This window comes from Mustela putorius, unplaced genomic scaffold (genome assembly GCF_011764305.1).
Source record: "Mustela putorius furo isolate JIRA1106 unplaced genomic scaffold, ASM1176430v1.1 tig00000083_pilon_pilon_pilon, whole genome shotgun sequence".
In the NCBI taxonomy this organism is placed as follows: domain Eukaryota; kingdom Metazoa; phylum Chordata; class Mammalia; order Carnivora; family Mustelidae; genus Mustela; species Mustela putorius.
In genome coordinates, this window is record NW_025421273.1 from 43,055,578 (window position 1) to 43,082,171 (window position 26,594).

Sequence of the window (26,594 nt, forward strand, 5' to 3'; positions counted from 1 at the left end):
ACGTCATCTAATTTCTTCAGCCTCATTTTTCTCAACAAAAGTGTGTGGGTATAAGCAGTACAAAGTCAACTCTGGGGTGCCACCTAGGAATTTGGGGATAAGACAAAGAAGATTGCCTCAGAGGGTTGGTCTATAAAACCAACTCATAATCACAAAAGAAACGTGCAAAGTTATCTTCAGACATCATTCCCAGGTCAAAGCCTTTTAAGTGTGGAAAGTGCTGTGTGAAATGAGCTAATCAGGCTACCCCTAAAATGGGGAAGAAGGCCTTCCAAGCTGTGTTGGCAAAGGGCTCTGCCTTTAAGACCTCCCCAACAGGCCTTGGCAGTGATTTGACTTCCCACAGGGTTTTGTCGAAGCAGAGAGGGCACATGTGTTAGCTATCAGAAGTGTTTTGGTCCATATTTTCTCTCAACTGTATTGCCTTCCGCTCTTATAAACCTGTCTTGTGAGCTGGATCACACAATGGATCTTTTTTTGGTGGGCCACCATTGTTGGAGCCTGAGCCCTCAGAACTGAAGGAAGGCCGTGAGTTGGGTCTAGTCACCAATGGGTCGCCCCGGTTTTGCCTTGTGGGTGGTGCGGCCAGGCCACCACCCCTAGCAGGGTCCTGGCCTCTCTTTAAAGATCTTTTAGGTCTTGGGGCGCTTGGGTGGCTCAGTAGGTTAAGCCGCTGCCTTCGGCTCAGGTCGTGATCTCGGGGTCCTGGGATCGAGTCCCGCATCGGGCTCTCTGCTCAGCAGGGATCCTGCTTCCTCCTCTCTCTCTCTGCCTGCCTCTCTGCCTACTTGTAATCTCTCTCTGTCAAATAAATAAAGTCTTTAAAAACAAAAAACAAAAAAGATCTTTTAGGTCTTTAAAGTTTCAGCAGTGACGCCTAAACTTCCTCGTGACCTCAGCAAAGCTCTTCAGCAAGCTCTGGGGCTGCCTCGAAGCTACAAGAAGAAACTAAAGATAAGGGTAACCGAGGTAATTAAGGGGTATTTTGATGTACTTTGAAAAATAGAAAGCCCTACCAAGTGCAAAACAGAGCATTTTTCCAAGCACCTTTTTAATCCTGCTTGAGGAGTCTGCTTGAAACTGGGGAGGACTCAAGTATGCACTCAGCAGGGCTGAGCTATGGCTGGCTGGCCTCGGAAACGGGGACCTTGGCCCTTCCTTCCTGTCCCTGTACTTGGGGAGGTTGAGCCACAACTCCGCAGGGACAATGGCGATAATGCCTACACTGTTACCCACAAAGTACTTGCTTTCCTTACAAGAGCTACTCCAGAAATGGAGGGATTCGTGTTAATCTTCAAAGATTACTGCAGTCAAGATGGATAAAGACGTTTTCAGATGGTTTGGTGATTCTTACTCAGTTCTCTAATTTGGCTCGCCAAAACCCTCCAGTCTTCTTTCTTCTTATTGCCCTAGGAATGCAGAACTTCCACACTGCTAGGCATCCTTCCGACCTTTGCATGGCACAAAAACCTGGGCCCTTTTGTGCAAGCCCAAGATAGCTAGTTGCTTTTCGGGGCTAATAGAACCAATTATGGTAGCTTAAAATAGATTGCCATTATTCAAGGAGCCAACTTTCTACTACGTTGGGAGCGCCATCCGTTATTGTTAACAGTGATCCTAAAACACTCAGCTGTTCCCAATCTGGCCAGTGTGAAAATCAAATGAGGATGGGAAAGCACATGACTGCAAAATTACCTAGAATTAACAGCTAAGGAGAACCGACAGCTGCCAATATTCCGAGCCATTGTTGCAGCTCCCAGCACATTCACACTGCGGGGATCCTTAGCACTCCAAGGAATGAAGCTGATGAAGGGTTTAAAAGTTATAATTTAGAGGGTAAAAGGGTTTTGAAGGGTCTTTGTAAGACAGCAGCGGCCATTCTTTCCACAGAGTCAATGTCAAGTTGTATTCACTTCACAAATATTTATTAGATACCTGTTCTGTGCCCTCAAAGGCACTAGGCTATGCGCTGGAGAGGCAGTGATCAATATTACCAGGTAGAGGCCCTGATCTCAAGGAGCTAAGTGGCTCATGGGAGCCACGTCAACCAAATAATAACCCACATTGTGGTGCATAAACAATGGATTTCGGAGCACTGAAGAAAAAAATTAAATTAAATATAAATAAATAAACAAACAAACAAATAAATAAATAAAATAATAACACACATATATAATAAAACAGTAGTGACAACCGGCACAGAGAGAAGTGTGTGGTCTTACGAGGATGTGTGAGAAGGGAACTTGACCTAGTCTAGGAAGTCCAATAGGATTTCCCTGAGGAAGGGTCAGTGGAGCTAAGATCAGAAGTGAGGCTCGGGGTGAACTAAACAAAGGCAGTGTGGGAGGAGGGGAGGTCTGCTGGGAGGGGCAAGGCAGGCAGGCTGGTCCAGGCAGGGAGAAGATGTCCATCTGTACGTGTTTTATCATCAAGTTTTCCTGACCAAGCACAAAAAGTTAGCTCATAAAGACATTCAATGGATGAGTTAGAATAAATCGTCCTATTCTGCCTATAGATGCTTCCAACTTAAGAAATTCTTCCTGCACCGAGCGTCACCCTCTGCATTCTGTTCTGTAATCAAGCAGATGGCGCCAACCTTTACTGTTTTATGAACCCAAATCCGTACTCTAAGAGTCATAAATATTATAGTTAAGCAAGTAAAAATTAAATTTCCATGTTACTTTGCTTGCTTATGGGACATCTGGCACGAGTAATTTATCTTCGCTTCTGTTGGAAATCGAAACCAGCTCAGTCTTTATTATGCTGGCCATAAACATGTTGCAAATTACAATTTTTACTTTGCCATTAGTTATATTTTGGGTAAGACAAATTACTGGGTCATCTACTTCCTTTTGGCATTTAGTAATTCTTTTTCACAATAAAAATCCATTTCTCTTGCTTCACGGTCCCTAAGAACCCACCCACATTAACTACAAAAAAACCATTTCACTACTGCTAAATGTTACTCTGAGGGTGACTGACTCACACTGTCACACAGCAGCTCCTACAACCTTCCAGAGCATTGAGAAAATGTTTCATCTCAGTTTCAGTGTTAACTGTAAAAGAACAAGGTGAGTTTTGATCTGTGGCTTGAACCACCATGAGTAAACTCCCCGGTTCACCACAGCCCGTAAGCCGTGTGCCAGAAAGCCCGCTGGACAGAACTAAGTTTGAACCCCCACTCTGTCAGGAACTGGCTGTGGGGCAGTCACTGAAAGTCTCTTAGCATCAGAAAAAAAGCGAGATTGTGAAAAGAAATAAAATGTCCGTGAAAGTTGCTTAATGAATGCGTATAATTTAATTAGGTTTTTGTTCTCCAAAGGCAATGGGGTGGAGTAGAATCTCCTTAACTAGGACACCAGTTCCATGAAAGCAGAGACTGTGCTGGGCCGGGCCACTGTCTCAACATCAATGCTTAGCATGATGCCCGGCCCTGAGTTGGAGTTCAACTGATTTTGGTTGAGTCGTTGAAGGTTGAAGAATTTCAAGTTTTCAAGATTTTTCATTTTCTTTTTTTTTTTATAATCGTTTTTTTAAGATTTTATTTATTTATTTGACAGAGAAAGATCACAAGTAGGCAGAGAGGCAGGTGCAGGGGGTGGCGGGGGGAGCAGGCTCCCCGCTGAGCAGAGAGCCCGATGCGGGGCTCGATCTCAGGACCCTGGGATCATGACTTGAGCCGAAGGCAGAGACTTAACCCACTGAGCCACCCAGGCGCCCCAAGATTTTTCATTTTCATGTTCATTTTCCAACCTCTGAATGCTTAACATTCCTGGTGTTTCTAGTTCCCTACTGGTTTTCCAATAGGCTTCCTTTTGGCCAAACCAGCCAAGTTGATTTCTGTGGTTTCCATCCAGTGATCAGGGTCCTGGTCCACTGCTCCTGCCCCTGACTTTGGTGTCCTGATATGAACCAACCCTTTAAACACTGTTGGACGTCAAACACAAATGGACGTTTGCATAGTTCTCCAAATCTCTTCTTCAGGATGGTCAACATGTTCCACGATTCTTTGGCGTCCTTAGCAATTCTCTAGAGTTGTAGTGTAGTCTTTAATGACGTCGGATTATGGTCCCGCTCATCACTCTCTGGCTCTTTCCCAAACCCCAAAGTAACTTTCTTGCTCATCTGCTCTTTTTGACTCTACCCTCATTTCCCCTTAGGCTTTGTGTGATTTAATAAGCTTTTATTGTGCACAAACTATGAGCCAGGTATAATGGCAGGGACAAGGACCCAAAGCTGAGTGAGAGAGTCATCACCTGCGTGAAGATAACGATCAATGGAATAAAACGTAAAGTTGATTCACGCCAAGACAGGCAACAGAAGCCGTCACGCCTCTCAAAGCAAGGAAGGAAATACTGGAGACCTATTACGGCTTGGGGATTTGACGCTTTGCGACACGGCATTCTGCAGCCAAGAGATGCCTTCCTCTGCCCATGTTTACTGTGCTCCAGGATGTGGGGCCAGGGGCTTGCCAAGCTCGCTTTATTTCTCTGTCGTCCTTTTGAAGTTGTGAGTCTATCTACCTCCATGTGTACGTGTGTACCAACACTTCCTTTTTTTTTTTTTTTTTTTTTTTAAGATTTTATTTATTTGACAGACAGAGATCACAAGTAGGCAGAGAGGCGGGGGAAGCAGTCTCCTGCCAAGCAGAGAGCCTGACTCAGGGCTCGATCCCAGGACCCTGGGATCATGACCTGAGCCAAAGGCAGAGGCTTTAACCCACTGAGCCACCCAGGTGCCCCACCAACACTTCCTTTGTCATACATGAACAACCGGAAAGACCTTCAGGAACGTACAGCTTGAGACAACAGCGAGCTGCCCCGCCGGACGTGACCGTGGTCACTGCTCCCTTGAACTGTTTTTTTGTACTTGTGTCCTGGCTCTACAGAGAACAACACTGGCACGTTTTTTCCCCCTACATTCTCACCGCTGCCTAGAATCCATCATGACAAAGAGAGACCTTAAAAACGGCACTCGAGGGAGACATTATTTCCTTCCCATTTCTCTCTCAGAAAGAGCAAGTTATAATACGAGGGTGGGGGGAATTGCATTTAGGTTAAAGGATCATAAATAACAAGAAAGAATCTGCTTCTTCCCACCCCACCCCACCCCCAAAGATGCTAAGCCTTAAAAGGACTCTTGATTTTTAAAAAAAGGGTCACCACACCTTGGCTCACTCTAAACATTAATATTATATGCCTGGTAATAAAGCCAGAGGATTTTTAGCGAGAGCTATTAAAGGGAGCGGGTGGCTGAGACCGTTTCCTCTGGTGAATGAAAATCAGAGGCTCAGAAATACAACTCGGGAGGTTAGTCTTGTGGTTAGCAAGTACTTTAAATTTGTGATCCCCCTGAGTCTATGAATTGACAGAGGGGCTATCGACTTTTTCTCAGACAAAGCTGCAGTGCTCAAAATTATTACTTGAAAAGAGCAAGGACCAGGAGTCCCAGGGCCACGGAAAAAGCTCAGCAGAACTAGGTTAAACCATTCCCGGTGCGTGAATGTCAGGCCCTTGTCCTGCCTAAGAGGGAAGAAGAGGGGAAATGCCATTCCTCCCTCCAAGGATGAATTTTGGCCTTGGAAACAACTTCTGATTTTAATGTCATTAATCAAACAAAACCGTCACTGACTGCTCAAAGCTTCCATCAATGTCCCCCCCATTTAGCTGGTATCATATACTCCCTTAGCTACCTTTATTAAAGTAGCCAGAGGGGAACACTGCTAACACAGAGAACAGAAATTCTGAATTTTTTTTTTTTAGTTGAGTCCTGGGATGTCTGGGTGGCTCAGTTGGTTAAGACACTGCCTTCGGCTCAGGTCTTGATCCTGGAGTTCTGGGATTGAGTCCCACATCAGGCTCCCGGCTCCGCGGGGAGTCTGCTTCTCCCTCGGACCTTCTCCCCTCTCATGCCCTCTCTCTCTCTCTCTAATAAATAAATAAAATCTTTTTTTAAAAAAAAATTGAGTTTTTTAGGGGCACTCAATCCAATTTTTCCTCAAGCTAGGAGTCTGTGTCCCTGCTCATTTAAATAGATAAGAAAAGCCTGGGGAACAGAGTTCCCAGTGAAATGGTGTGGTGACCTGCATGTGGTGGGCGCCTGGGGCTTGGTCCACACTGTCCTTGCATTTTTGAGAACCTTTTAGACCCCAGTCCTGAGGCCTCCTTATCTGACCTCTCCCCAAGTCTGAAGGAGCCTGCTCACCGGCTAGATGTAAGATGCTGCAGAAATGTCACTCCTCATACCGCAGTTTGCACGCAGTCGAGGAGATGACATGTCCCTGATGAAGAAGAGCACTTTGCCCGTGTCCCAGTCTCCCTCTCTTCATTTTTAATATGATCTGGCAGCTCGAATTCAGAAGGAGGCTTTGCAATTAGGAGATCGAATCACAGTGTCTGTGTTAACAGCTCCCTTAGCTGCTCTAATTAGGGTTCCCTCCTTCCATTTCTGTTTCTTGGGAGAGGACAGGGGACTTTTTAATTGGGGCTATTAGAAGTTCTCTTTACACAATGACACCCTCTGCTAAATGAAAGTTCCAGCAAAAGCCATGCCCACTCTGCAATTACTTCATGCGGTTCTGAGGAATAATGGTATCTTGTCTCATTTAAAAATAAATCTAAGGCTTCTTCCTTATTGCTTTCTCTCCTCTGCCTACTCACATGAATTTCTTCTTGCCAATTAGGCAAACTTTCCATTATTTAAGGAGCTGGTTTTGATCATAACTGTCCCCTGATAATAAGACATATTAAACTAGATTTCATTTGCCCACAGCTCCTTTCTCCCAGAAACAAGGCTAATTTAAATGAGCTCAGATCATTCGATCTTGGTTCTATAGTGAGATGGTGAGGGGTTGGGAGACCCAAAGCCGTCCTCTGTTGGCACGTCGCAAAAACTCACCTGAAATAACCCGCACGTTCAAGGTCCGCAGTTTTTCGGAATCCTGTCCTCTTAGGAGATCAGAAGTAGGTTTGTATTTATGACCTATTCCAAGAAAAGAAATTAAATATTTAAATGATAAACAAGCACATTCTTAATATGTATTCCCCCTGTTGATTCAAAGGATTACCGAGGAAAATGGGTCATTCACGACAGCTCCCGGAGTAATAAGACTTTAAAGGCTTTCCTCATTAAGTTATTTTCCATGAGCAAACACAGAATCTTTCTAAAACAAGTGGTTTCTCCACTATCCTAAATGCCATCATGTCATCTCTAGTGAAAAGCACCAGCTTTTATGTATAGAATATTATATTACTTACTACTTATTATATAGAGATGTACAGAATATTTAATGCATATTTAATATTTAATAATATTTAATGTCCTAAATGGTGTGACATGTTTCATTACTTTATACACTTGGATTTGGAAGGCAAGCCTTCAAAATCCACCAAGCCTGTCATTTGGTTGGATGTTCATAAAATGTTCTGCTTTCTGCTACTGTTGCTTTCTAGATGCTTTCTCTAACTGGCTTCTGTCTCTATTTCTTAGTATGCAATTATATAGAAAAATGGATCAAGAAACTCAAAATGTGCAGTACTTGCAAATAACATGTTTATTTAAAAATAATATAATTTTAAAATTAGAAAGACCTTGGTCTTGACTCTGACCTTTTCTTTCTTTTTTTTTTTTTAAATATTTTATTTATTTATTTATTTGCCAGAGAGAGATCACAAGTAGGCAGAGAGGCAGGTGGGGGGGGGGGCGGGAAGCAGGCTCCCCGCAGGGAGCCTAATGTGGGGCTCCATCCCAGGACCCTGGGATCATGACCTGAGCCAAAGGCAGAGGCTTTAACCCACTGAGCCACCCAGACACCCTGACTCTGACCTTTTGTTAGCCATATAAATTTGGAAAAACCACTTAATCTCTCTAAGGCTCAGGGTTTTTTTTTTTATCTATAAGTAAAAATAATCATACACACCCTGTTTAAGTACTTGGATAATCTAGTTAAAAAAGAAAAAAAAAAACTTGTGAAAATGCTCTGCAAATGGTTATTCTACAAATATATGATATTGATGATGTTATTATATATTAGCCTTATATACGAAGGTATCAATGGCAAGACTTGATATGAAACTGCTCTCAGAAACACCGGCAACAGGGGTGCTTGGGTGGTTTAGTTGCTTAAATGTCTGACTCTTGATTTTGGCTCAGGTTATGATCTCAGGGTCATGAGATGGAGCTCTGTGGGGCTCTGTGGGGCTCTGTGCTGGGCGTGGAGCTCTGTGCTGGGCGTGGAGCTCTGTGCTGGGCGTGGAGCCTGCTTGAGATTCTCTCTCCCTCTCCTCCCCCCCCCACCTCAGGCCTGAAATTCAGCCAGTATATGCATGGGATACACACAAGAAAGGTTGGCATGTTAATGGGTACATGCTACTATAGCCATAAGTCAATGTCCATCCTGATAGGTGGATGCCGGTGTCATACTTGTTAAATATTCTTAATATCATCCCCATTGCCTGATTTCCAATTACACATTATAGCTCTGCTCAGCCAGAAATCTACTAACACCCTTACACCTATTAAAGATCGACTCCTACTCCTATGCATCACTTAGAGCCACTCTGCTCAAGATCTCCAACTCTGAAATTCTTGAACACCTGTTCTTCCCCCCTCTTCTGCCTTCCCTTCCACTAAGCCTCTGCTCAACCTCCAGCCCCCGTCAGCTCCTGCCCCCGCCTCACCTCCTACTCTCTTATCTAAGTAGACAAAGATGCATGAACCTCCTTGAATGCTAACACTGTGTCTTACTCATGCCTCTATTCCCCAGCTTACCCAGAACTGCCACTGACACACAGTAGGTGCTCAATAAATAATAAATATAACTTTTAAAAGAATGTACCTCTATAGAGAAGACCTGAACTGGATTGCCGCAAACAATGGATTTATTCCTCAGTACTTACTCTGCCATTTCCACATTGTTCTCTGGCTTTCAAGTATTTTGTGGAGAGTGAGGATGAGAAAAAATATGAAAACAACTACAACTAAAACATACCAAGTGATCTTCATGGAACAAGTGAAATCTGTGAAGAAAAAAATATTGTAAGAATACAATAAAGTGATGCAACAGAGAGAAGCCATGGAGTGAGGTGGTTGTGTTCTACTATATTCTCTGGCCTTAACTTAAAAAGCTGCATATATAACCATCCCTATTTTAGGGTCATTTACCCTCCTGACTTCCTCCCTGATATGTTAAGTGAGTGTGTTAAATGAGGAAATTTGACCAGGGAGCTTCCAGGGATCCCTTTGATTCCAAGATTCTAGGATTGATTTCACTTCCAGGTTATGCTGGTGTTAGTTTCCTCGTGGTTGCTCTCCCTAAGCCAAGACTTCAACAAGCCAAGTCCCAGAATCAGGGCCATTTGTAATTAATAACTGTGGCCCTGGGCCACCCAGTCAAAAATTATGTTCTCAAATTGAGTGTAAGGAAGTGTAAGGAAGACAGAGAGGAAAGAAAAAGACAAAGAGGAAGGGCTGGACTGAGGCATGTAAGGGGCCAAGGCACATGAATAAACAGAACCCAGTTCTGCACAGACTCTCACTGCAAGGATCAGATCAGGGGCACACCTTAATTAAACATACAGTTAGTTACCCTAGGTAAAAACTAGTTAATTCAAATGACAGTGGGCACACGGAAGGAGAGGTCCCATCCAGCAATATTTTAGCACTGTCTCTGTTGGTCCCATAAAGATACAGTGGCCAGCAGACCTAGGAATCAATGACATAACAGAAGGTGACCTCATCATGTCCAAGACATAACTATCTACTGTCTTCTCCAGGCACCCTATGTCCCCTCTTCCTTGCACACAAAACACAACACTTTCTCAAAGTCAGGAGGATATGTAACTTGTTTATACCCTTGGATGATTGCCCTTGTGAGGTTCAAGATCTGAGCACACCTTTCACAGGACCCACCCCCATGTGCAGACGTACATTGTATAGCCATCCAACGTTTATTTAGAAAAGAGGCAGAAGGCAGAAAAGGTAAAGTTTGCCTGGGATGGCAGCACTCAGCCTTCTGCAAATCATCTCATGCTATCCAGCTGCAAATTTCTTTTCTTTGCTGAGCAAATTAAAAGTATGCAGTCAGTTAACTGGAATGGAAGACTTAGAGCGCCAGCAAGAACCACGATAGTCCCAATGACCAAGGTGTCATTGGGCACTGAGCAAGCTATGAAAAGAGCCCCCCATGCATTCACCAACTCAGTATAGCGATTGCAGAATGTGCACAGCTGGGGTGAGGCCAGCCAGAACACCCACCCAAGCACCAGGGCAAATGCAGATGAGGGCAAATGCACATCCCAGGCTGCCCACCTCTCCCCCCCTAACCCATCCTGGCAGTCATCTTGGAGAGGAGGAAGGGACAACAGACAGGAATCTGAAAGAACAATCTGAAGAGACAATTTAAATGATTGTTTCAGAGTAAATTTACCAGATTGGACTAAATTTACTTTTACACCCAGGTGGAGAGGGCTTTTTTTTTTTTTTTAAGATTTTATTTATTTATTTTACAGAGATCACAAGGAGGCAGAGAGGCAGACAGAGAGAGAGGAGGAACCAGGCTCCCTGCTGAGCAGAGAGCCCGATGTGGGGCTCGATCCCAGGACCCTGGGATCATGACCTGAGCCAAAGGCAGAGGCTTTAACCCACTGAGCTACCCAGGCGCCCCTAGAGAGGGCTTTTAAAGGAGATCAAATTAGACTCTGCCCAGCAGAGTAAAATATAAACTAATTTTAAATCTACACATGGCAAATGGATAGACATTTTCTAGAATACAGGACTATGTATTTGTGTACCACTGTTATCTTTCTGAATTATGGACCTAAGGAAGTTGTTAATAACTACTATTTCACTTTGACTGGCATGTATGGATTTTTTTTCATGAACACAAAAATACTGTCTGAAAATCATAATTATGGAAATGCTTCTTTTTCCTTTATGGTTTAGAAAACATAAAAAGCAATTAGGTGGATATCTGGAAATAAATATGATTTTAATATATTTTTAAAAGATTTTATTTATTTACTTGACAGAGAGAGGCAGAGAGGCAGAAGGCAGAGAGGCAGAGAGGCAGAAAGGCAGGAAAGGAGAGAGGAGGAAGCAGAGAGCCCGATGTGGGGCTTGATCCTAGGACCCTAGATCACGACCTGAGCCGAAGGCAGAGGCTTTAACCCACTGAACTACCTAGGCACCCCGATTTTAATATTTATAACCCAGACCACTTTATCTTTCAGACTTCATCACTGTCATCTTCTCTATGCCATCCTTCCAAAGCCTACATTCCCACCTCACTCCTGAGCCTGAGGGAATTGACCTCTCTGTTCAGATCTTCTTGGATCCTCTCCCATGCCTGATTCACATCCACACACCCTGAAATAACCCCTAACTGCAGAGACCATAAAGGGGCACTGAAGGCTGACTCATGAGAGAAATTCTTTTGAAGCCTTCTATTTGTAAATGTAAAAATGCATACCTATTCTATAGTTGTGTTTGCTTGAAAATATAATATTTTTTAAATATTTGCCTCTAAAAAAATTAAAGCTTTTTAAAAAGGCATTCTGAGGCAAGAGGAAAGGCTTCTCTATGTCTGGAAGATCGAAAAGCCCAGCAACTAACTCTACCATCGCACCTGTTAGACTGGATACACTTGCTCCATTGTTTTACATTCATCTGTTTTTGTGCTCCTAATGCTAGCACATTGCTTGGCATACAATAGGGTGTATCATAAAATACTCTTTCAAAATAGATTTTGTAGGTAAAGTGGGGGCACACAGCTTAGTAGAAAGGATCAATTGTGGTAATTCAGAAGATGGTGCTGAGAAAGCTATTAAGCTCTAGAAGTAAGATAGGTGTGATTTTCATCTTTTGGAGACCTACCTTTCCCCAGAGCTATCTGGTAGACCCAAAGTGCCGCATCTGCACCCTATCTCCATGGCTTTATACCAAATACCCCATTTCATTCAGTCCTTGTTCTCAACTCTAGGAGAAGATATATGTCAATTCAAAATATGATTTTAATAGATCCTCGCAATGTACGTGGATATTCATATTTTAAAATAAATTTCACCCTTTAATACCCGGGTGTGGTAGTGATGTTTCAAGCACAGTAAATAGGCATGTCCAAAGTTACTCTGAGGTCTTGCTAGTGCCCCTCAAATCACAACCCACAGATGCCTTCTCTGCTTCTGAGTACAGCTAGACCTCAGGGAAAAAAAGCAAATTTTGGAAGAAAAAATAAACAGATAAAAGCACTAGGCTTCTTTCTAGTCCTATTGTTGCATGAACAAAATTAGTCAACTATTTAACTTTCAAAAATGTTATCATGTTAGCCTTTATTTAACTTTGTATCCAATTCTCTTTTCCCTCTACCTTCCTTAAATACTTACTTTTGACATCCATTTCTAGGTGCAGAGAAATGCGTGTACAATTATTCAGGAATTCCATAGTCCTACAAGTATGGTTCATAGACTTTTCCCTGAGCGGATCTTGCTCAATGATTGCTGGCCTTCTCACACGGGTCTTTAGATTACAAGTCATGTTATACTCATCCAAGGGATCGACTGTAGGAGCTACAGAGAAGTTAAAATGTCGACAAGGTGAACGAACATCGTTTGCCTTCACTTCTGTTGATCCTTTCATGATAAGAACTAGAAAGAGATTAAGAAAATGTTATTTGCAAAATAGTAATACATAGTAAAAAAACACACACACACCCATCAAAACCAAATACCATCCTTCCTCTACAAGAAAAGAGTAGAAATAAGAAGTTCCCTGCTCTAAAAATAATGATTAAAGTGCTTACTTTTTTTTTTTTTTTTTAAGATGTGAAAACTAGATGATAGTAGGGTTGGAGTAGAATTGGAGCGTCTCAAAGAAAATATAGACATTTCCAGGATGACTTGTGGGACAGATGATAATGCTCCAAGCCAAAAAAAAATCCCCATTATGCCCATCCTGAATCTCTGACCAACCAGAGAAGAAGATGGAGAAGGAGGAGGAAGGTGCCCTTGTTTTAAGCCACTAAGTTTCAAGGTAGTGTGTTTCAGAGGCATAACAATGGGCATAATTTAACAGTGCACTGTCCTACATTTCAAGGAGACAGAGAAGTAGTATCTGTGAGTTACCAAGCCTTAATAGGTTTTTCTAGTTCTACTTTTCTGTCACCATAAAGATATTTACCCAACATGCTTTCTGGTGAACTTGACCCAGACCCTGCAATAGGTAGCGTTACTTAAGAACCCAGAAAAAGATAGATCTTTTATACCTCTTTCAAAGTCAATGCCAAGAAATCTCATTCCCATTCTGAAAGAATGGGGAAAGATGCCAGTATGGGATGATACAGGAAGCAATCTCAGCAAATAGGTATAAATAATAAATCTGACTCTTGGGTCTGAGGCCACTGGTATATTTTCTGACTACAAATGAGTTATTTAATTTTTCAGTGATGCAAGTTGATTTGATTCAATTAAATGATATATATTGATCTCAAAATAGATGTAAGATTCAGTTAGATATTATACATAATATGTAGTTAATCCTTCATTTGTTTATTCATTAAAAAGTATTTATTGAACACTTAATGTCAGGCATTAGGCTAAGACCTGAAATCTAGTGAACACAGACAAAGTCTCCAATATTGAGCAGACAGACATGTAAAAGGACAATTCATACACAGTGGATAAATGTTAGGCAGGACAAGGTACAAATGTGTCAAGGATTCAATGACTTCTTAGAAAATCCAAGTTTGATTTTACTTTTTTAATTTTAAAAAATTCAGTACCTTTGGAAAGAACCTGATAAATACTCTTTTAGTAATCAAAGGTACATAAATTATGGTGGCATTTTGATGTATTTTATTTTTAATTATTTTTTTGTTTTGTTTTTTCAATGTTCCAAGATTCATTGTTTATGCATCACACCCAGCGCTCCATGCAATCCATGCCCTCCTTAGTACCCATCACCAGGCTCACCCATCTCCTCACCCTCCTCCCTCCAAAACCCTGAGTTTGTTTCTCAGAGTTCGTAATCTCTCATGGTTCATCTCCCCCTCTGATTACCCCACTTCACTTTTCCTTTCCTTCTCCTAATGTCCTCCATGTTATTCCTTATGCTCCACAAGTAAGTGAAACCATACGCTAATTGACTCGTCCTCCTGACTTATTTCACTCAGCATAATCTCCTCCAGTCTCGTCCATGTTGATACAAAAGTTGGGTATTCATCCTTTCTGATGGCTGTGTAATATTCCATTGTATATACGGACCACATCTTCTTTATCCATTCATCTGTTGAAGGACATCTTGTCTCTTTCCACAGTTTGGTGATTGTGATGTATTTTAAAAGTAGATATTTTGTTTTTGATAAAGTAAACCAAGAATAAGTAATAACCCAAAGCACTACAGATCACAAGCCACATATCAAAAGCCACATTTGCTGAGTGTTCTGATACCATTGGCTTTTAAATTGGAATATATTATTCCTTTTTTAACAGACTAAGATAATTTATTCTTGATAAACTTTTTATTACCATTTTATAGTTACCTTTTGATGTTTGTTCCTGAAAAATAAAATCCATGCTTTTTTTGGACTCACAAGCCAAACATGAGCACATTTTAAATTCACTTGTGAAGCCTTGGCAAATCCTGGTGAAGTTTTGAAAGTTGGAATGATTTAGAAAGAGTCCCATAATAGTCTGAGTTTCTCTTACTGGTTTCAGAAAAGTCATAAAAGAAAAATTCAAAGAGTGGAGTGAATAGTTGAAACTAGGTTGTAAACATACTTCCAGACATGAGAGCTCCAATACATTTCCTGTAAAGGAAAAAGAAATTGACTATGAAATTCTCAGGTTTTGTCATTCAAATAAATACACAGTAAGTTCCCAGTTTTTCTTAGATGGATACAGTATATTTCAGCTTGTCAGTGACAAGACTGTTTTTATATGAATTAACATTAACTTTATTTAAATATTTCTTTCAAAGATTTGTACACATTCCCACATTCATAGACGAGAACTAGAGACATTCTTGGAAACCCTTAACATTTTAACCATTCTCTCCTGGGAAATCTCTAGAGGCCAGAAGTTCAACATCAATTTAACCGGTCTGAAACCTACATGTTTGTATGACCACCAACCCTTTGAAGGCTCCAGGGAAGCCTCTGTTCCTTGACCCTCTTCCAACTTTTGGTGGCTGTTGGCATTCCTTGGCTTGTGGCTACCTCACTCCAATCTCTTTCGGTTAACGATACCTTCTCTTCTGTGTCTCTGACTTTTTACTCTTCTGTCTGTGTCATCTCCCTCTTCCTCTCTCTTATAAGCCTCTTAGGACACTTAAAAGTGGATTTAGGTTCCACCTGGGTAATGCAGAAGTCTTTCCCCATCGCAGGATCCTGAAGTTAATCACACCTGTAGAGACCTTTTTTCCTTGTAAGGTAATGTGTACAAGTTCCAGGCTTTAGCCCAGGATATCTTTGGGAAATCATTATTCAAGTTATCTGGTCCTCCAAAGATGAAATTGAACAGGGTAACATCATAATTTTTATTTTTGTCTGAAGACAAACATCAGACATGGAAATGAGGATACAAAAGGAAGAACACCACCTTCAAAATAAAAGACAAGGACTCCAGTGCTGTACCTGTCCTTAGGCAAGACACTTGGATAATTAACTTAATCTCCATTAAGTCTCCTTTTCTCATCAGCAAAATAGAGGCAGTAACTCTAGATCCTGCTAACTTCATAGTAGTATCAAGTGGTATCGTACATATGAGAACACTTCTGAAATTTGTACAAGTGTATATTATTTAAAATTCAAACCTATAGGGACATCTGAGTGGCTCAGTTAGTTAAGCGACTGACTCTTGGTTGTGGCTCAGGTCACTATCTCACAGGTCATAGGATCAAGCCCCACTTTGGGATCCACACTCAGCACAGAGTCTGCTTGAAGAGTCTCTCCCTCTGCCCCCCCACCACTCACGCACACACTCTCCCTCTCTCAAATAAATAAATAAATATTCTTTAAAACATTCAAACCAGTATTCCAAGATGAAAATTAAAACCTCATTTAGGGAGGATTATCTGTGGTTCAATTCACACAAGTAATTAAATCTTACTGTATAAAAAATCGAGAATCTCTATTTAGCAGTAATGATCTTTTAAGGAATAGGTAACCTCTTTCAGGTATCCCTAGTCTGACAGTCATTTGCTGGTATGAGAAAATAACTCACATGCTCAACTGTACCTTTATGTGGGTTTCTTTACCATTTCTTGGTAATCATATAGGGCAAAATAATTGTTTTTAATTTTTCTAGATAATGTGGAGCACAATGAAAGAATCACTTTAGTTCTTACAATGATTACTCCTATTCATAGAACTTAGTTCAATCTTAAGAGAAAAAACAGACAATTGATTGATATTAAAGAATTTTTTGTTTGCAGAATTTGTACTTTAATAGTAATTCCGTAAGTGTCTCATTGCTGGTGATTATATTTTTATTATTTAAGGAAATTAGAGGCTTATTACCAACCTCTACATTTGAAGTTGTTTCTGCAATAATTCACTTGTGATTTCCAGCTATAAACACATTTCATACTTGAGTTGCTATAACGGCTTTTCAGGGGAGAAAATGGTATTTTATTCAAATCTATAATTTTATGTATTAATATATTTATAAGCAAAGTTGGGACCAAATTGTAATTAATTTTTAAAACAACTATGCTCAGTGAGAAGGTCCCAGGAAGGAGATAGAAATGTACCATCTGATGGAACTCTATAACCTTTGGTTTTTTTATACCACCAAAACATACAAAACCACTTCCTGCTATGTTTCTATTTTACTCACAGGCATTTTCATCTTACAAAATTTTCTATTTCTTAACCTTGTAATCCTATGATACAACCAAGATATGGAAATAGAGAGAGAGAAAAATTTTTGCTATATATATTTCAGTCCTCTTATCCAATAAGTGACCAGCCAGGCTTTCTAGAATTAATGATATATCCTTTATATTTGACTGCAAGGTCATTTTATTATGGTTTTTAAACCTTGGTTTTAAATAATTCAGTCAGAAAGGAAATAAATAGAAGATATATCCTTCTCTCGTATAATTTGAAGAAATAGTGAATTCTATTCAATCATTTTTGTTATCAGGTGGACTATATTCTCATATCCATAAACAAGGATATATGAGTTTAATTACTGCCATTTTTATTGCTAGGAGTCAGACACCTAAATTCTTACTCCCATAGATAGAAATGCATTCCAGAATTATTCCAGTACTATGACTGTAATCTCTCACCATAAGTATATAGAATACTAAATAGAATCAGGAAAATATATTACAGTACAGGACAAATGCTCAAGTCAAATTTTTTTTTAAAGAAAATCAGAGAATAAGGCTAAAGAAACAACTATCTTTATTTTCTTTTTAAATTTTTGTTATAAAACTTTATCATCAATAAGTGTTTGTAAAATGTTGGTGCTAGTTAAAGAATAATAAAGATAGGGATGCCTGGGTGACTCGGTTGGTTGAGGGCCTGCCTTTGGCTGGGGTCACAGTGGGGAGTCTGCTTCTCTCTCTCTCTCTCTCTCTCTCTCTTTCCCTCTTGTTCTCTCTCTCAAGTAAATAAGTAAACTCTTAAAAATAATAATAATAAACACCATGTATCTATCATACAGATTTAGAATATCAATATTACCAATATTTTTGAAACACCCTATCCCTGCCTATTCCTACATAATCCTTTCCCAGAGATTAACCACTAGCATGAATTTTGTGTTTATCACTCTGTTGTTTTATCTTAGAGTCTTGGCAAAATGTGTATTTTCCTAAATAACATTGTTTCATTTAGCACACTTTAGACATGTGTGTATATATGTACATGTATATAGAGAATATACTTTATGTATTCATCTGGAACTTGCCTTTTTTAATATGTTTTAGTTGTGTTGCTACATATAGCTATGGTTAATTTTATTGTCTCTGATATTCTTTTGAATGACTATACTACAATTTATTCATTCTTCTGACAGTAAACATTTGGGTTGTTTCTATTTTTGCTATTTTGCAACATGAATAATGCTGCTATGAGCTATAGTCCTCATCCGTTGTTGGTGGGAACAAAAAACAGAGTAACCACTTTGGAAAACAGATTTACATCTCTCATATGTTAACTATATGCTTAGTATATGACACAATAATTCTACTAAGAATTTAAGAAGAAAAATCAAAATATCTGTACATGAATTTTTACAGCAGCTTTTTTATTTGTAATAGCCAAGAACTGGAAACAATCCAAAAGCCCAACAACTAGTGGATATTAAAGCAATTCCTGGGGAGCCTGGGTGGCTCAATAGGTTAAGCATCTGCCTTCAGCTAAGGTCATGATCCCGGGGTCTGAGGATGGAGCCCTGCCTTGGGCTCCCTGCTCAGTGAGGAGCCTGCTTCTCCCTCTCCCTCTGGCCCTCACCCTGTTCATGCTCTCTTGCGTGTGTTCTCTCTCTCTCACAAATAAATAATTTTTTAAAAAAATTAAAGCAATTCCTGACATATCTATATAATAGCATGCTACTCAGAAAGAAAATACTGACCCAAACAACAACATGTACAAAATGAATCTCAAGTGCGTTATGAAAGTAAAGGAAACCAGATACAAGCCATTACATAGTTTGTTATTCCGTCTATATGAAATCCTAGGATATATTGACAGTGGGAGAAGCGTTCTTCTGCAGAGGAGAAAGAGGGACCTTTGAGGGGGGAGAGGGGGAGGGTGTTGGAAGATTGTATTGTTAGGGTACAGAGTCGGCCACCCCTCAATTAGACAGAGAACACTCTCGATAATGCAAGTCACACAGCGAGGTTTATTTCCAGCTAGCTGGGGTCCAAGTATCTGCCCCGCGCAGCGGATTTCAACAAGGACCCCCAGCACTCAAAGCCAAGGGTTTACATAGCATTTCCAAGGCACTTCTTCATAGCTACATATATATCTTGTGCCCCACTTTGACAGTTTCACTTTGTTTAACCTTTTTCCACCCCTGCATCACCCTGGCGCTATCCTGGCAGTTAAGTGAGATTTAGGTTTAGAAGAAATTTAACTTTATTTATATTTCCTTCTGCCTCAGCCTCCCTCAGTTTTATGGTGGGGAGGGAGGCCTTTGGCCCTGAGGAACTGAGCCACTTGTCTCTGGAAATTGGGCCATTGAAGAGATAGCCTTTTTGTTGTAAATCACCAGGACATCTGCAAATCAAGGGAGACTCCTGTCTTGCAGGATTGTGATCTCTGCAAGTTAACTATTTGTTTTCTTTAACATCTGGTCCCTGTGGCACCTCCGCCTAACCACCCTGGTGGTATATGATTTAGTTGTTTCTTAGGTTTTAGCTACTTTCTCTTATCTCAAGATACGTGCCTGTGTGGGCTGCTTAGGGACGCTCAGTAAAATGGCTTCCCGGCCTTCAGGATGGCCATTCTTATACTAACCCACTCTTACAGTGCAAGGTGCCAGCTTTTGCTTTGCCAAGATGGCTGTACTTTTGTCAGGGCTAGACTCAAGGTGGGTACAGCCTTGTTTTTCTTGGTCTCCACACCTGGAGCTGGTCTCCAGGACTTGCTTTTAAGTCCCCTGGGGGAAGAGAGCAGGGACAGTAAAATTGGTCCTTACAGTATATCTTGATTTTGGTACTAATTACATTGGTGTAAACATTTGTCAAACTTTGAACTAAATACTTAAAATGAGAGTCTTTTATTATATGTAAATTTTATCTCAATAAATTTCATTTTTGAATAATGCTACTATGAATATTCATGAATGTATCTGCTGGCACAAAAATACAGAAGTTTCTCTGGTATACACACTGAGTAAAATTGCTGGGTATTGAGAATGTACATCTTTGATTTTTCTAGAAAAATGTCAAATCATTATATGAAGTGACTGTACCAATTAATACTCTAATGTGTGATGTATGAAACTTCCCACTGACATACATCTTGGCCAAGGCTTTTCAAGTTTTTCCAGTTCAGTGAGCATTAAACAGAATCTTATCATGGTTTAAAGGTGTATTTTCTTCTTTTTTTTCTACTTTTCCATTTTTTCTGTTAGGTTGTCTTTTTTTAAGATTGTATTTTTTTGAAAGTGGGAGAGGGAGAAGCGGACTCCCCACTGAGCAGAAAGCCAGATGCAGGGCTCGATTCCAGAGCCCCGAGATCATGACCCAAACCAAGGGCAGACGTTTAACCAACTGAGCCACCAAGGAGCCCTGTTCATCTTTTTCTTATTACTGTTTAGGAGTTCTTTAAGTTTTCTGCTTCAAATTTTAAGAAGTTGAGGCACCTGTGTGGCTCAGTGGTTAAAGCCTCTGTCTTCGGCTCAGGTCATGGTCCCAGGATACTGGGATAGAGCCCCACATCAGACTCTCTGCTCAGCGGGGAGCTTGCTTCCTCCTCTCTTCTCTGTCTGCCTCTCTGCCTGCTTGGGATCTCTCTCTGTCAAATAAATGCATAAAATCTTTTAAAAAATAAAATAAAATAAAATTTTAAGAAGTTCCTTATTTTCTTAATATTTTTTAAAACATTTTATTAATTTATTAGAGAGAGAGCATGCGCACATGCGTGTATGTAAGAAGGGGCATGGGCAGAGGGAGAGGTGAATGGAAAAGGAGAGAATCTCAACCAGACTCCAGGGCTGAGCACAGAGGCTGACACAGGGTTTGATTTCACAGCCATGAGATCATGACCTGAGCTGAAACCGAGAGTCAGGCACTTAATCAATGGAGCCACCTAGGTGCTCCAAGAAATTCTTTTATTATTTTATCAAGATATCATCTCATAGATTATACTTTATCAATTTATTTTCTTTATGATCTCTTAAAAGAAGTTCTTAATTTGAATGCAGCAAAGCTATCAATCATTTCTTTACAATTTGTGTTTTGGGACTTATTTAAGGAATCTGTCTCCCTTAAAGTTAAAAAGATCTTTTAGAAGTTTTAAAATTTTGCCCTTTACATTTATCATTTATGTTCTTTTCTTTCTTTCTTTCTCTCTCTCTCTCTCTCTTTTTTTTTTTTTTTTTTTTTTTTTTTTTTTTTGAGAGGGAGAGAGAATGTGAGTGGAGAGGGGTAGAGCGAGAGGGAGAGAGAATCTTTTTTTTTTTTTTCTGCTTGGTCAGCTTATTCTTTTTTTTTTTTATAAACATATATTTTTATCCCCAGGGGTACAGGTCTGTGAATCGCCAGGTTTACACACTTCACAGCACTCACCAAAGCACATACCCTCCCCAGTGTCCATAACCCCACCCCCCTCCTCCCAACCTCCCTCCCCCCAGCAACCCTCAGTTTGTTTTGTGAAGTTAAGAGTCACTTATGGTTTGTCTCCCAGGGAGAGAGAATCTTAAGCAGGCTCCACACCCAGCCCAGAACTCAACATGGGCTCCATCTCCCGACCCTGAGATCAGGACCTAAGCCAAAATCAAGAGTCAGATGCTTAACTGACTGAGCCACCCAGACATCCATGTATGTTCTTCATCTATCTGGAACTGGGTACAGAGTGGTACCCAGTTAACTGAGTACAGTTAAGCCACATTAATTTTTCCACATGTGATAATCAATTGCACTAGCATTTATTGGGTAGTCTATCTTTTCCTCACTACTTAGAAAGATGCTGCTACCATATATCAAATACCCATAAATATATGAGTGTGTATCTGAGATGTTTTTTTCCATCAGTCCATTTTTCTATCTTGGCAAAGATATTGTACTGACTTAATTACTTTTGCTTTGTAAAAGCTTTTATATCTGATAGGAAAATCCCCTCCCCTTGTTCATCTCCTTTAGGAGTGTCTTAGCTATTCTTGGGCCTTTACTCTTTTTATTTTCTTTTTTTATTTAATCTCTTTTCAGTATAACAGAATTCATTGTTTATGCACCACACCCAGTGCTCCCTGCGACACGTGCCCTCCATAATACCCACCACCTGGCTCCCCTGACCTCCCACCCCCTGCCCCTTCAAAACCCTCAGATTGTTTGTCAGAGTCCATAGTCTCTCATGATTCACCTCCCCTTCCAATTTCCCTCAACTCCCTTCTCCTCTCCATCTCCCCATGTTCTCCGTGTTATTTCTTATGCTCCACAAATAAGTGAAACCATATGATAGTTGACTCTCTCTACTTGACTTATTTCACTCAGCACAATCTCTTCCTGTCCCGTCCATGTTGATACAAAAATTGGGTATTCATCCTTTCTGATGGAGGCGTATTACTCCATAGTGTATATGGACCACATCTTCCTTATCCATTTGTCCCTTGAAGGGCATCGTGGTTCTTTCCACTGTTTGGCGACTGTGGCCATATCTGCTATGAACATTGGGGTATAGATGGCCCTTCTTTTCACTACATCTGCATCTTTGGGGTAAATACCCAGTAGTGCAATTGCAGGGTCATAGGGAAGTTCTATTTTTAATTTCTTGAGGAATCTCCACACTGTTCTCCAAATTGGTTGCACCAACTTGCATTCCCACCAACACTGTAAGAGGGTTCCCCTTTCTCCACATCCTCTCCAACACACATTGTTTCCTATCTTGCTAGTTTTGTCTTGGCCCTTTACTCTTTCCAACAAATTTTAGAATCAGCTTGTTTAAGTTCAGTGAAGAACCTAGTTGTGATTGTGACTTGAATCTTGAAATTCCCTGGAGAAGAAAGATAAAATACTGAATTTCTCTTATCACTTTTTTCTTCCTTTTTTCCCCCTATTTATATGGAGTTTCTTTGATATCTTTTAATGAAATTTTCTAATTCTCTCCATGATAGTCTCATATAGCTTCTGTTAGATTTCCTCTTATGTATCTTACTTTTGTTGCTAGTGCAAACAGTATCTTTTAAGGAATATGTTTTCAGCTTTTTAGTGGTATATGGAAATACAAATAACTTTTGAATATCAGTTTTATTTTTTACCACTCTATAAATGTCCTTTTTAACTTTTATCTCTTATAAACATTTTGGGCTTTCCATGCAGATATCCAAAGCAAGTATAAACAATAACAACTTTATTTCTTGACTTCCAATCCTTATACCTTTATTTCTTGTACTTGTTTCAAGATTTCATTTGTTTGAGAGAGAGAAAGAGCACACACGTGTGAAAGCAGAGGGAGGAATGGGGGAGAGGAAGTGGGAGGGGAAAGAATCTCGAGCAGACTTCCCACTGAGCGCAGAGCCTGAAGTGGGCTTTGATCTCACAACCCTGAGATCAAGACGTAAGCCAAAACCAAGAGTCAGACACCCAACTGACTGAGCCACCCAGGCTCAGTTTTCTTTTACTTACTTTTCTTACTCCACTGCCAGGACCCCCAGTACCTCAACAAATAGAGATGTTGAGAGAGGTCATCCTTGCTGGTTCTCAATCTTAAGTGTATTTATAATGTCTCATCACTGAAATAATAGGTCATATAATCATTTTTGGAGGACCTGTATCACTTTAAGGAAGTTCTCTTCTATTCCTACTTTGCTAAGAGTTTTTCATTATAAGGGCTGCTGAATATAATTGAACGTTCATTCAAAAACTTTGAGATGATTATGTGGTCTTCTTCTTTAATCTGTTAACACAGTGCATTATATTATTAGATTTTTCTAGTGCTAACTCATCTTGCATTCCAGGTATAAATCTGGTTTGATCAATTTACACACCTTTATATATATTCGATCACCTTTATCCAATTAGATTCTTAATATTTTGTTTAATTTTTTGTTTGTTTGTTTATGTAGGCTCCAACCTTAGCATGGAGCCCAATGCAGGGCTTGAATTCATGACCCCCAGATCAAGAACTGAGCTGAAATCAAGAGTCTGACGCTTAACTAACTGAGCCACACAGGTACTGCCCCATTTTTTTTTTTAATCTGTTTATAAATGAGATTGGTCTGTAGGTTTTCTTTTTTGTTCCATTTTGGTTAGGTTTGGGTACCAAGATAAGCTAGACTTAAAAAATAAACTGGAAAACATTCTCATTCCTTTTTTTTTTTTTTTTAAGGATTTCATTTATTTATTTTAGAGAGAAGGAGATAGTGGCAGAGGTAATGAGAGAGTATAAGCAGGGAGAAAAGAGAGCTAAGCAGGGAGCCTGACAAAGAGCTTGACCTCAAGACCGTGAGATAATGACCTGAGCCAAAGGCAGACAAACAACTGAGCCACCCAGGTGTCCCAATACTCCCATGTTTCTGTCTCCTAAAAGGGTTTATTATAAAATTGCATTTATCTATTTAATCTATTTCCTGAAAGTTTGGCAGAACATGCATGTAAAATTATTGAAGCCTCGTGTTTCTTTCAGGGCATATTAAACCATGAGCTGAATTTCTTTAACTGTTGTATAACTCTTCAGTTTTCCATTTTTTCCTGAGTAGGTTTGGGTAAGTTATATTTTCATATAAATATGTCCTTAATGTTTTAGATTTATTGACTTAAAGTTAATTCATAATAATCTCTATTACATTTTAAATTTCTACTATATCCTTTTCCAGTCTTAACATTACTTACTTGTCCCTGCTCATTCTTTGATTATTCAATTTTAATAGACAGAATAATGGCCTCCTAAAAATCTCTACATCCTAGTTTCCAAAACCTGCGAATATGTTACATTACACGCCAAAGAGAAATTAAGGCAGGAAATGGAATGGAGGTAGCTAATGTACTTACCTTAAAATAGGGAAATTATTGGGGTGTCTGGAGGGCTCAGTTTGTTAAGTGTCCCACCCCCTTGATTTCGGCTCAGGTCCTGATCTCAGGGTCCTGGGGTCGGGCCCCCTGTCAGGTTCCACGCTCATTGGGGAGTCTGCTGAAGGATTTTCTCTCCTCCCTCCATCCCTCCCTCCTTTCTCTAAATTAAATAAATAAATCTTTAAAAAAATTTTTTAATAGGGAAATTATTTTTGATTGTCCAAGGGCCTAATATAATCACAAATGCAGAAGAGGGAGGCAAAAGAATGTGTGTCAGGTAACACAATGTACAAAGACCCAACAGGCCATCACTGGCTTTGAAGTTGGAAGGAAGACCCAAACTGGGGCATGCAGGCAGCTTCCAGAAGCTGGAAACGACAACAAAATGGACTCTCACCTACAGCTCCCGAAAGGAATGCTATTTTTATACAGCATTTTCGTTCTCTCTTGTTTTTTCACCGACACACAAATTAGTAGTTATTTTTACCATATGCAGTTAATATTTTCAAGATTTTAATTGAACACATGCTTTTAATTGTTGAGGGTCTTTTCCCTGCTATTTCTTGCATCTCTAGCCTCCCTTCTAGGATCATAGTTTTTCTCCTGAAGTTAAATCTCTATAAATTCCTTCACTGAAGATTTGCTGTTTGTAATCTCACTGTTTCTGCTCATATGAAGATGTACACCTCACCATTTCCAGCTTGACATTAATTTTACCTCAGTACTTTCCACTGGCCTCTGAATTTCATTGTTGTTTACAGGAAATGAGTTGCTAGGCTAATTCTTGTTCCTTTGAAGACAATCAGTCATTATCTCTGGTTATTTTTAAGAGCTCTTTAGTTTTCATGTTCTATGGAATTTCATATTTATTCTGTTTGGGACTTGTTGGGTTTCCTGAATCTGAAGATTTATGTGTTGCATCATTTTCGTAGAATTCTCAGTCCCATTCTCTTCAAACTGTCTTTTCTTCATTCTGTCTCTTCTTTCCTTTGGTAGCTTCAGTTAGAGATCTCTCCCTTTGTTCTCTATGTCTCTTAACCTCTGTTTCATATTTTCTCTTTCTCTTTCTTTCTGTGCTGTGTTCTCATCTCATTAGTTTATTCAGATCTATATTCCCATTCATTAACTCACTTTCAATTGTGTCTGATCTGTTTATTCCATTCCTTGTGTTTCTACTTTATGTTATTATATTTTCATAATTAGAATTTTGAGTTCTTTTTCAAATTTACCTGATTACATATTTTTTGAAAGATTTTATTTATGTATTTGACAGAGAGAGTGAGAGAGCACGAATTGGGGGTGGGACATGGCAAGCAGAGGAAACAGGAGAAGCAGGCTCCCAGCTGCACAGGAGAGCCAGTGTAGGGCTCAACCCCTGGGATCATTACCTGAGTTGAAGACAGACACTTAACCAACTGAGCCACCCAGGTGTCCCTGACTGATTATATTTTTTAAATTTAATTTAATTTTAAATTCCAGTATAGTTAAACACAGTGTTATATTGGTTTCCAGTGCACAGTATAGTGATCTATAAATCTGCCTGATTATTTTTAATAGTTTTGTTTCTTACTCATACTTTTTGATACTATTTTTATTGAAACAAGCTAAATACTTACTTTATATTTTATATCTCATAATCCCTATCTGAATTCTTTAAAGATCTGATTCTGCTTTTTTGTCTCTAACGATTCTCATCTGTTAAGTCTTTGTGTTTTATGATTTTTGGTAGTAAATCATGTTCCTCAGAATTTTGATCAGGAAATTATTTGAGTTCTGATTTGAAAACATTTTCCCCTAGAGAGGATTGGTATTTATCTCTGCTTGGTGTCTAATAGCACATTATCTCAAAACCACTTTAAATTAGATTTCTTGGTGTGGTTTAAAAAAAAAAAAAAGGAACCCTTTATACACTG

At 39.8% G+C, this 26,594-nt stretch overlaps 1 protein-coding gene across 3 annotated transcripts in view; it reads right to left on the reverse strand.

Moving 5' to 3' along the window:
* The window catches only part of TMEM156 (transmembrane protein 156), a 56,885-nt gene that overhangs the window by 10,078 nt on the left and 20,213 nt on the right, over positions 1–26,594 (reverse strand). For all 3 annotated transcript variants that reach the window (XM_004764001.3, XM_045076571.1, XM_004764002.3), the window contains 4 exons: positions 14,534–14,800; positions 12,381–12,641; positions 8,898–9,017; positions 6,898–6,981 (listed from right to left, as the gene is read on the reverse strand). In XM_004764001.3, the coding sequence (XP_004764058.1) occupies positions 6,898–6,981; positions 8,898–9,017; positions 12,381–12,641; positions 14,534–14,800 (732 nt within the window). The remainder of the gene's footprint in view (positions 1–6,897; positions 6,982–8,897; positions 9,018–12,380; positions 12,642–14,533; positions 14,801–26,594) is intronic.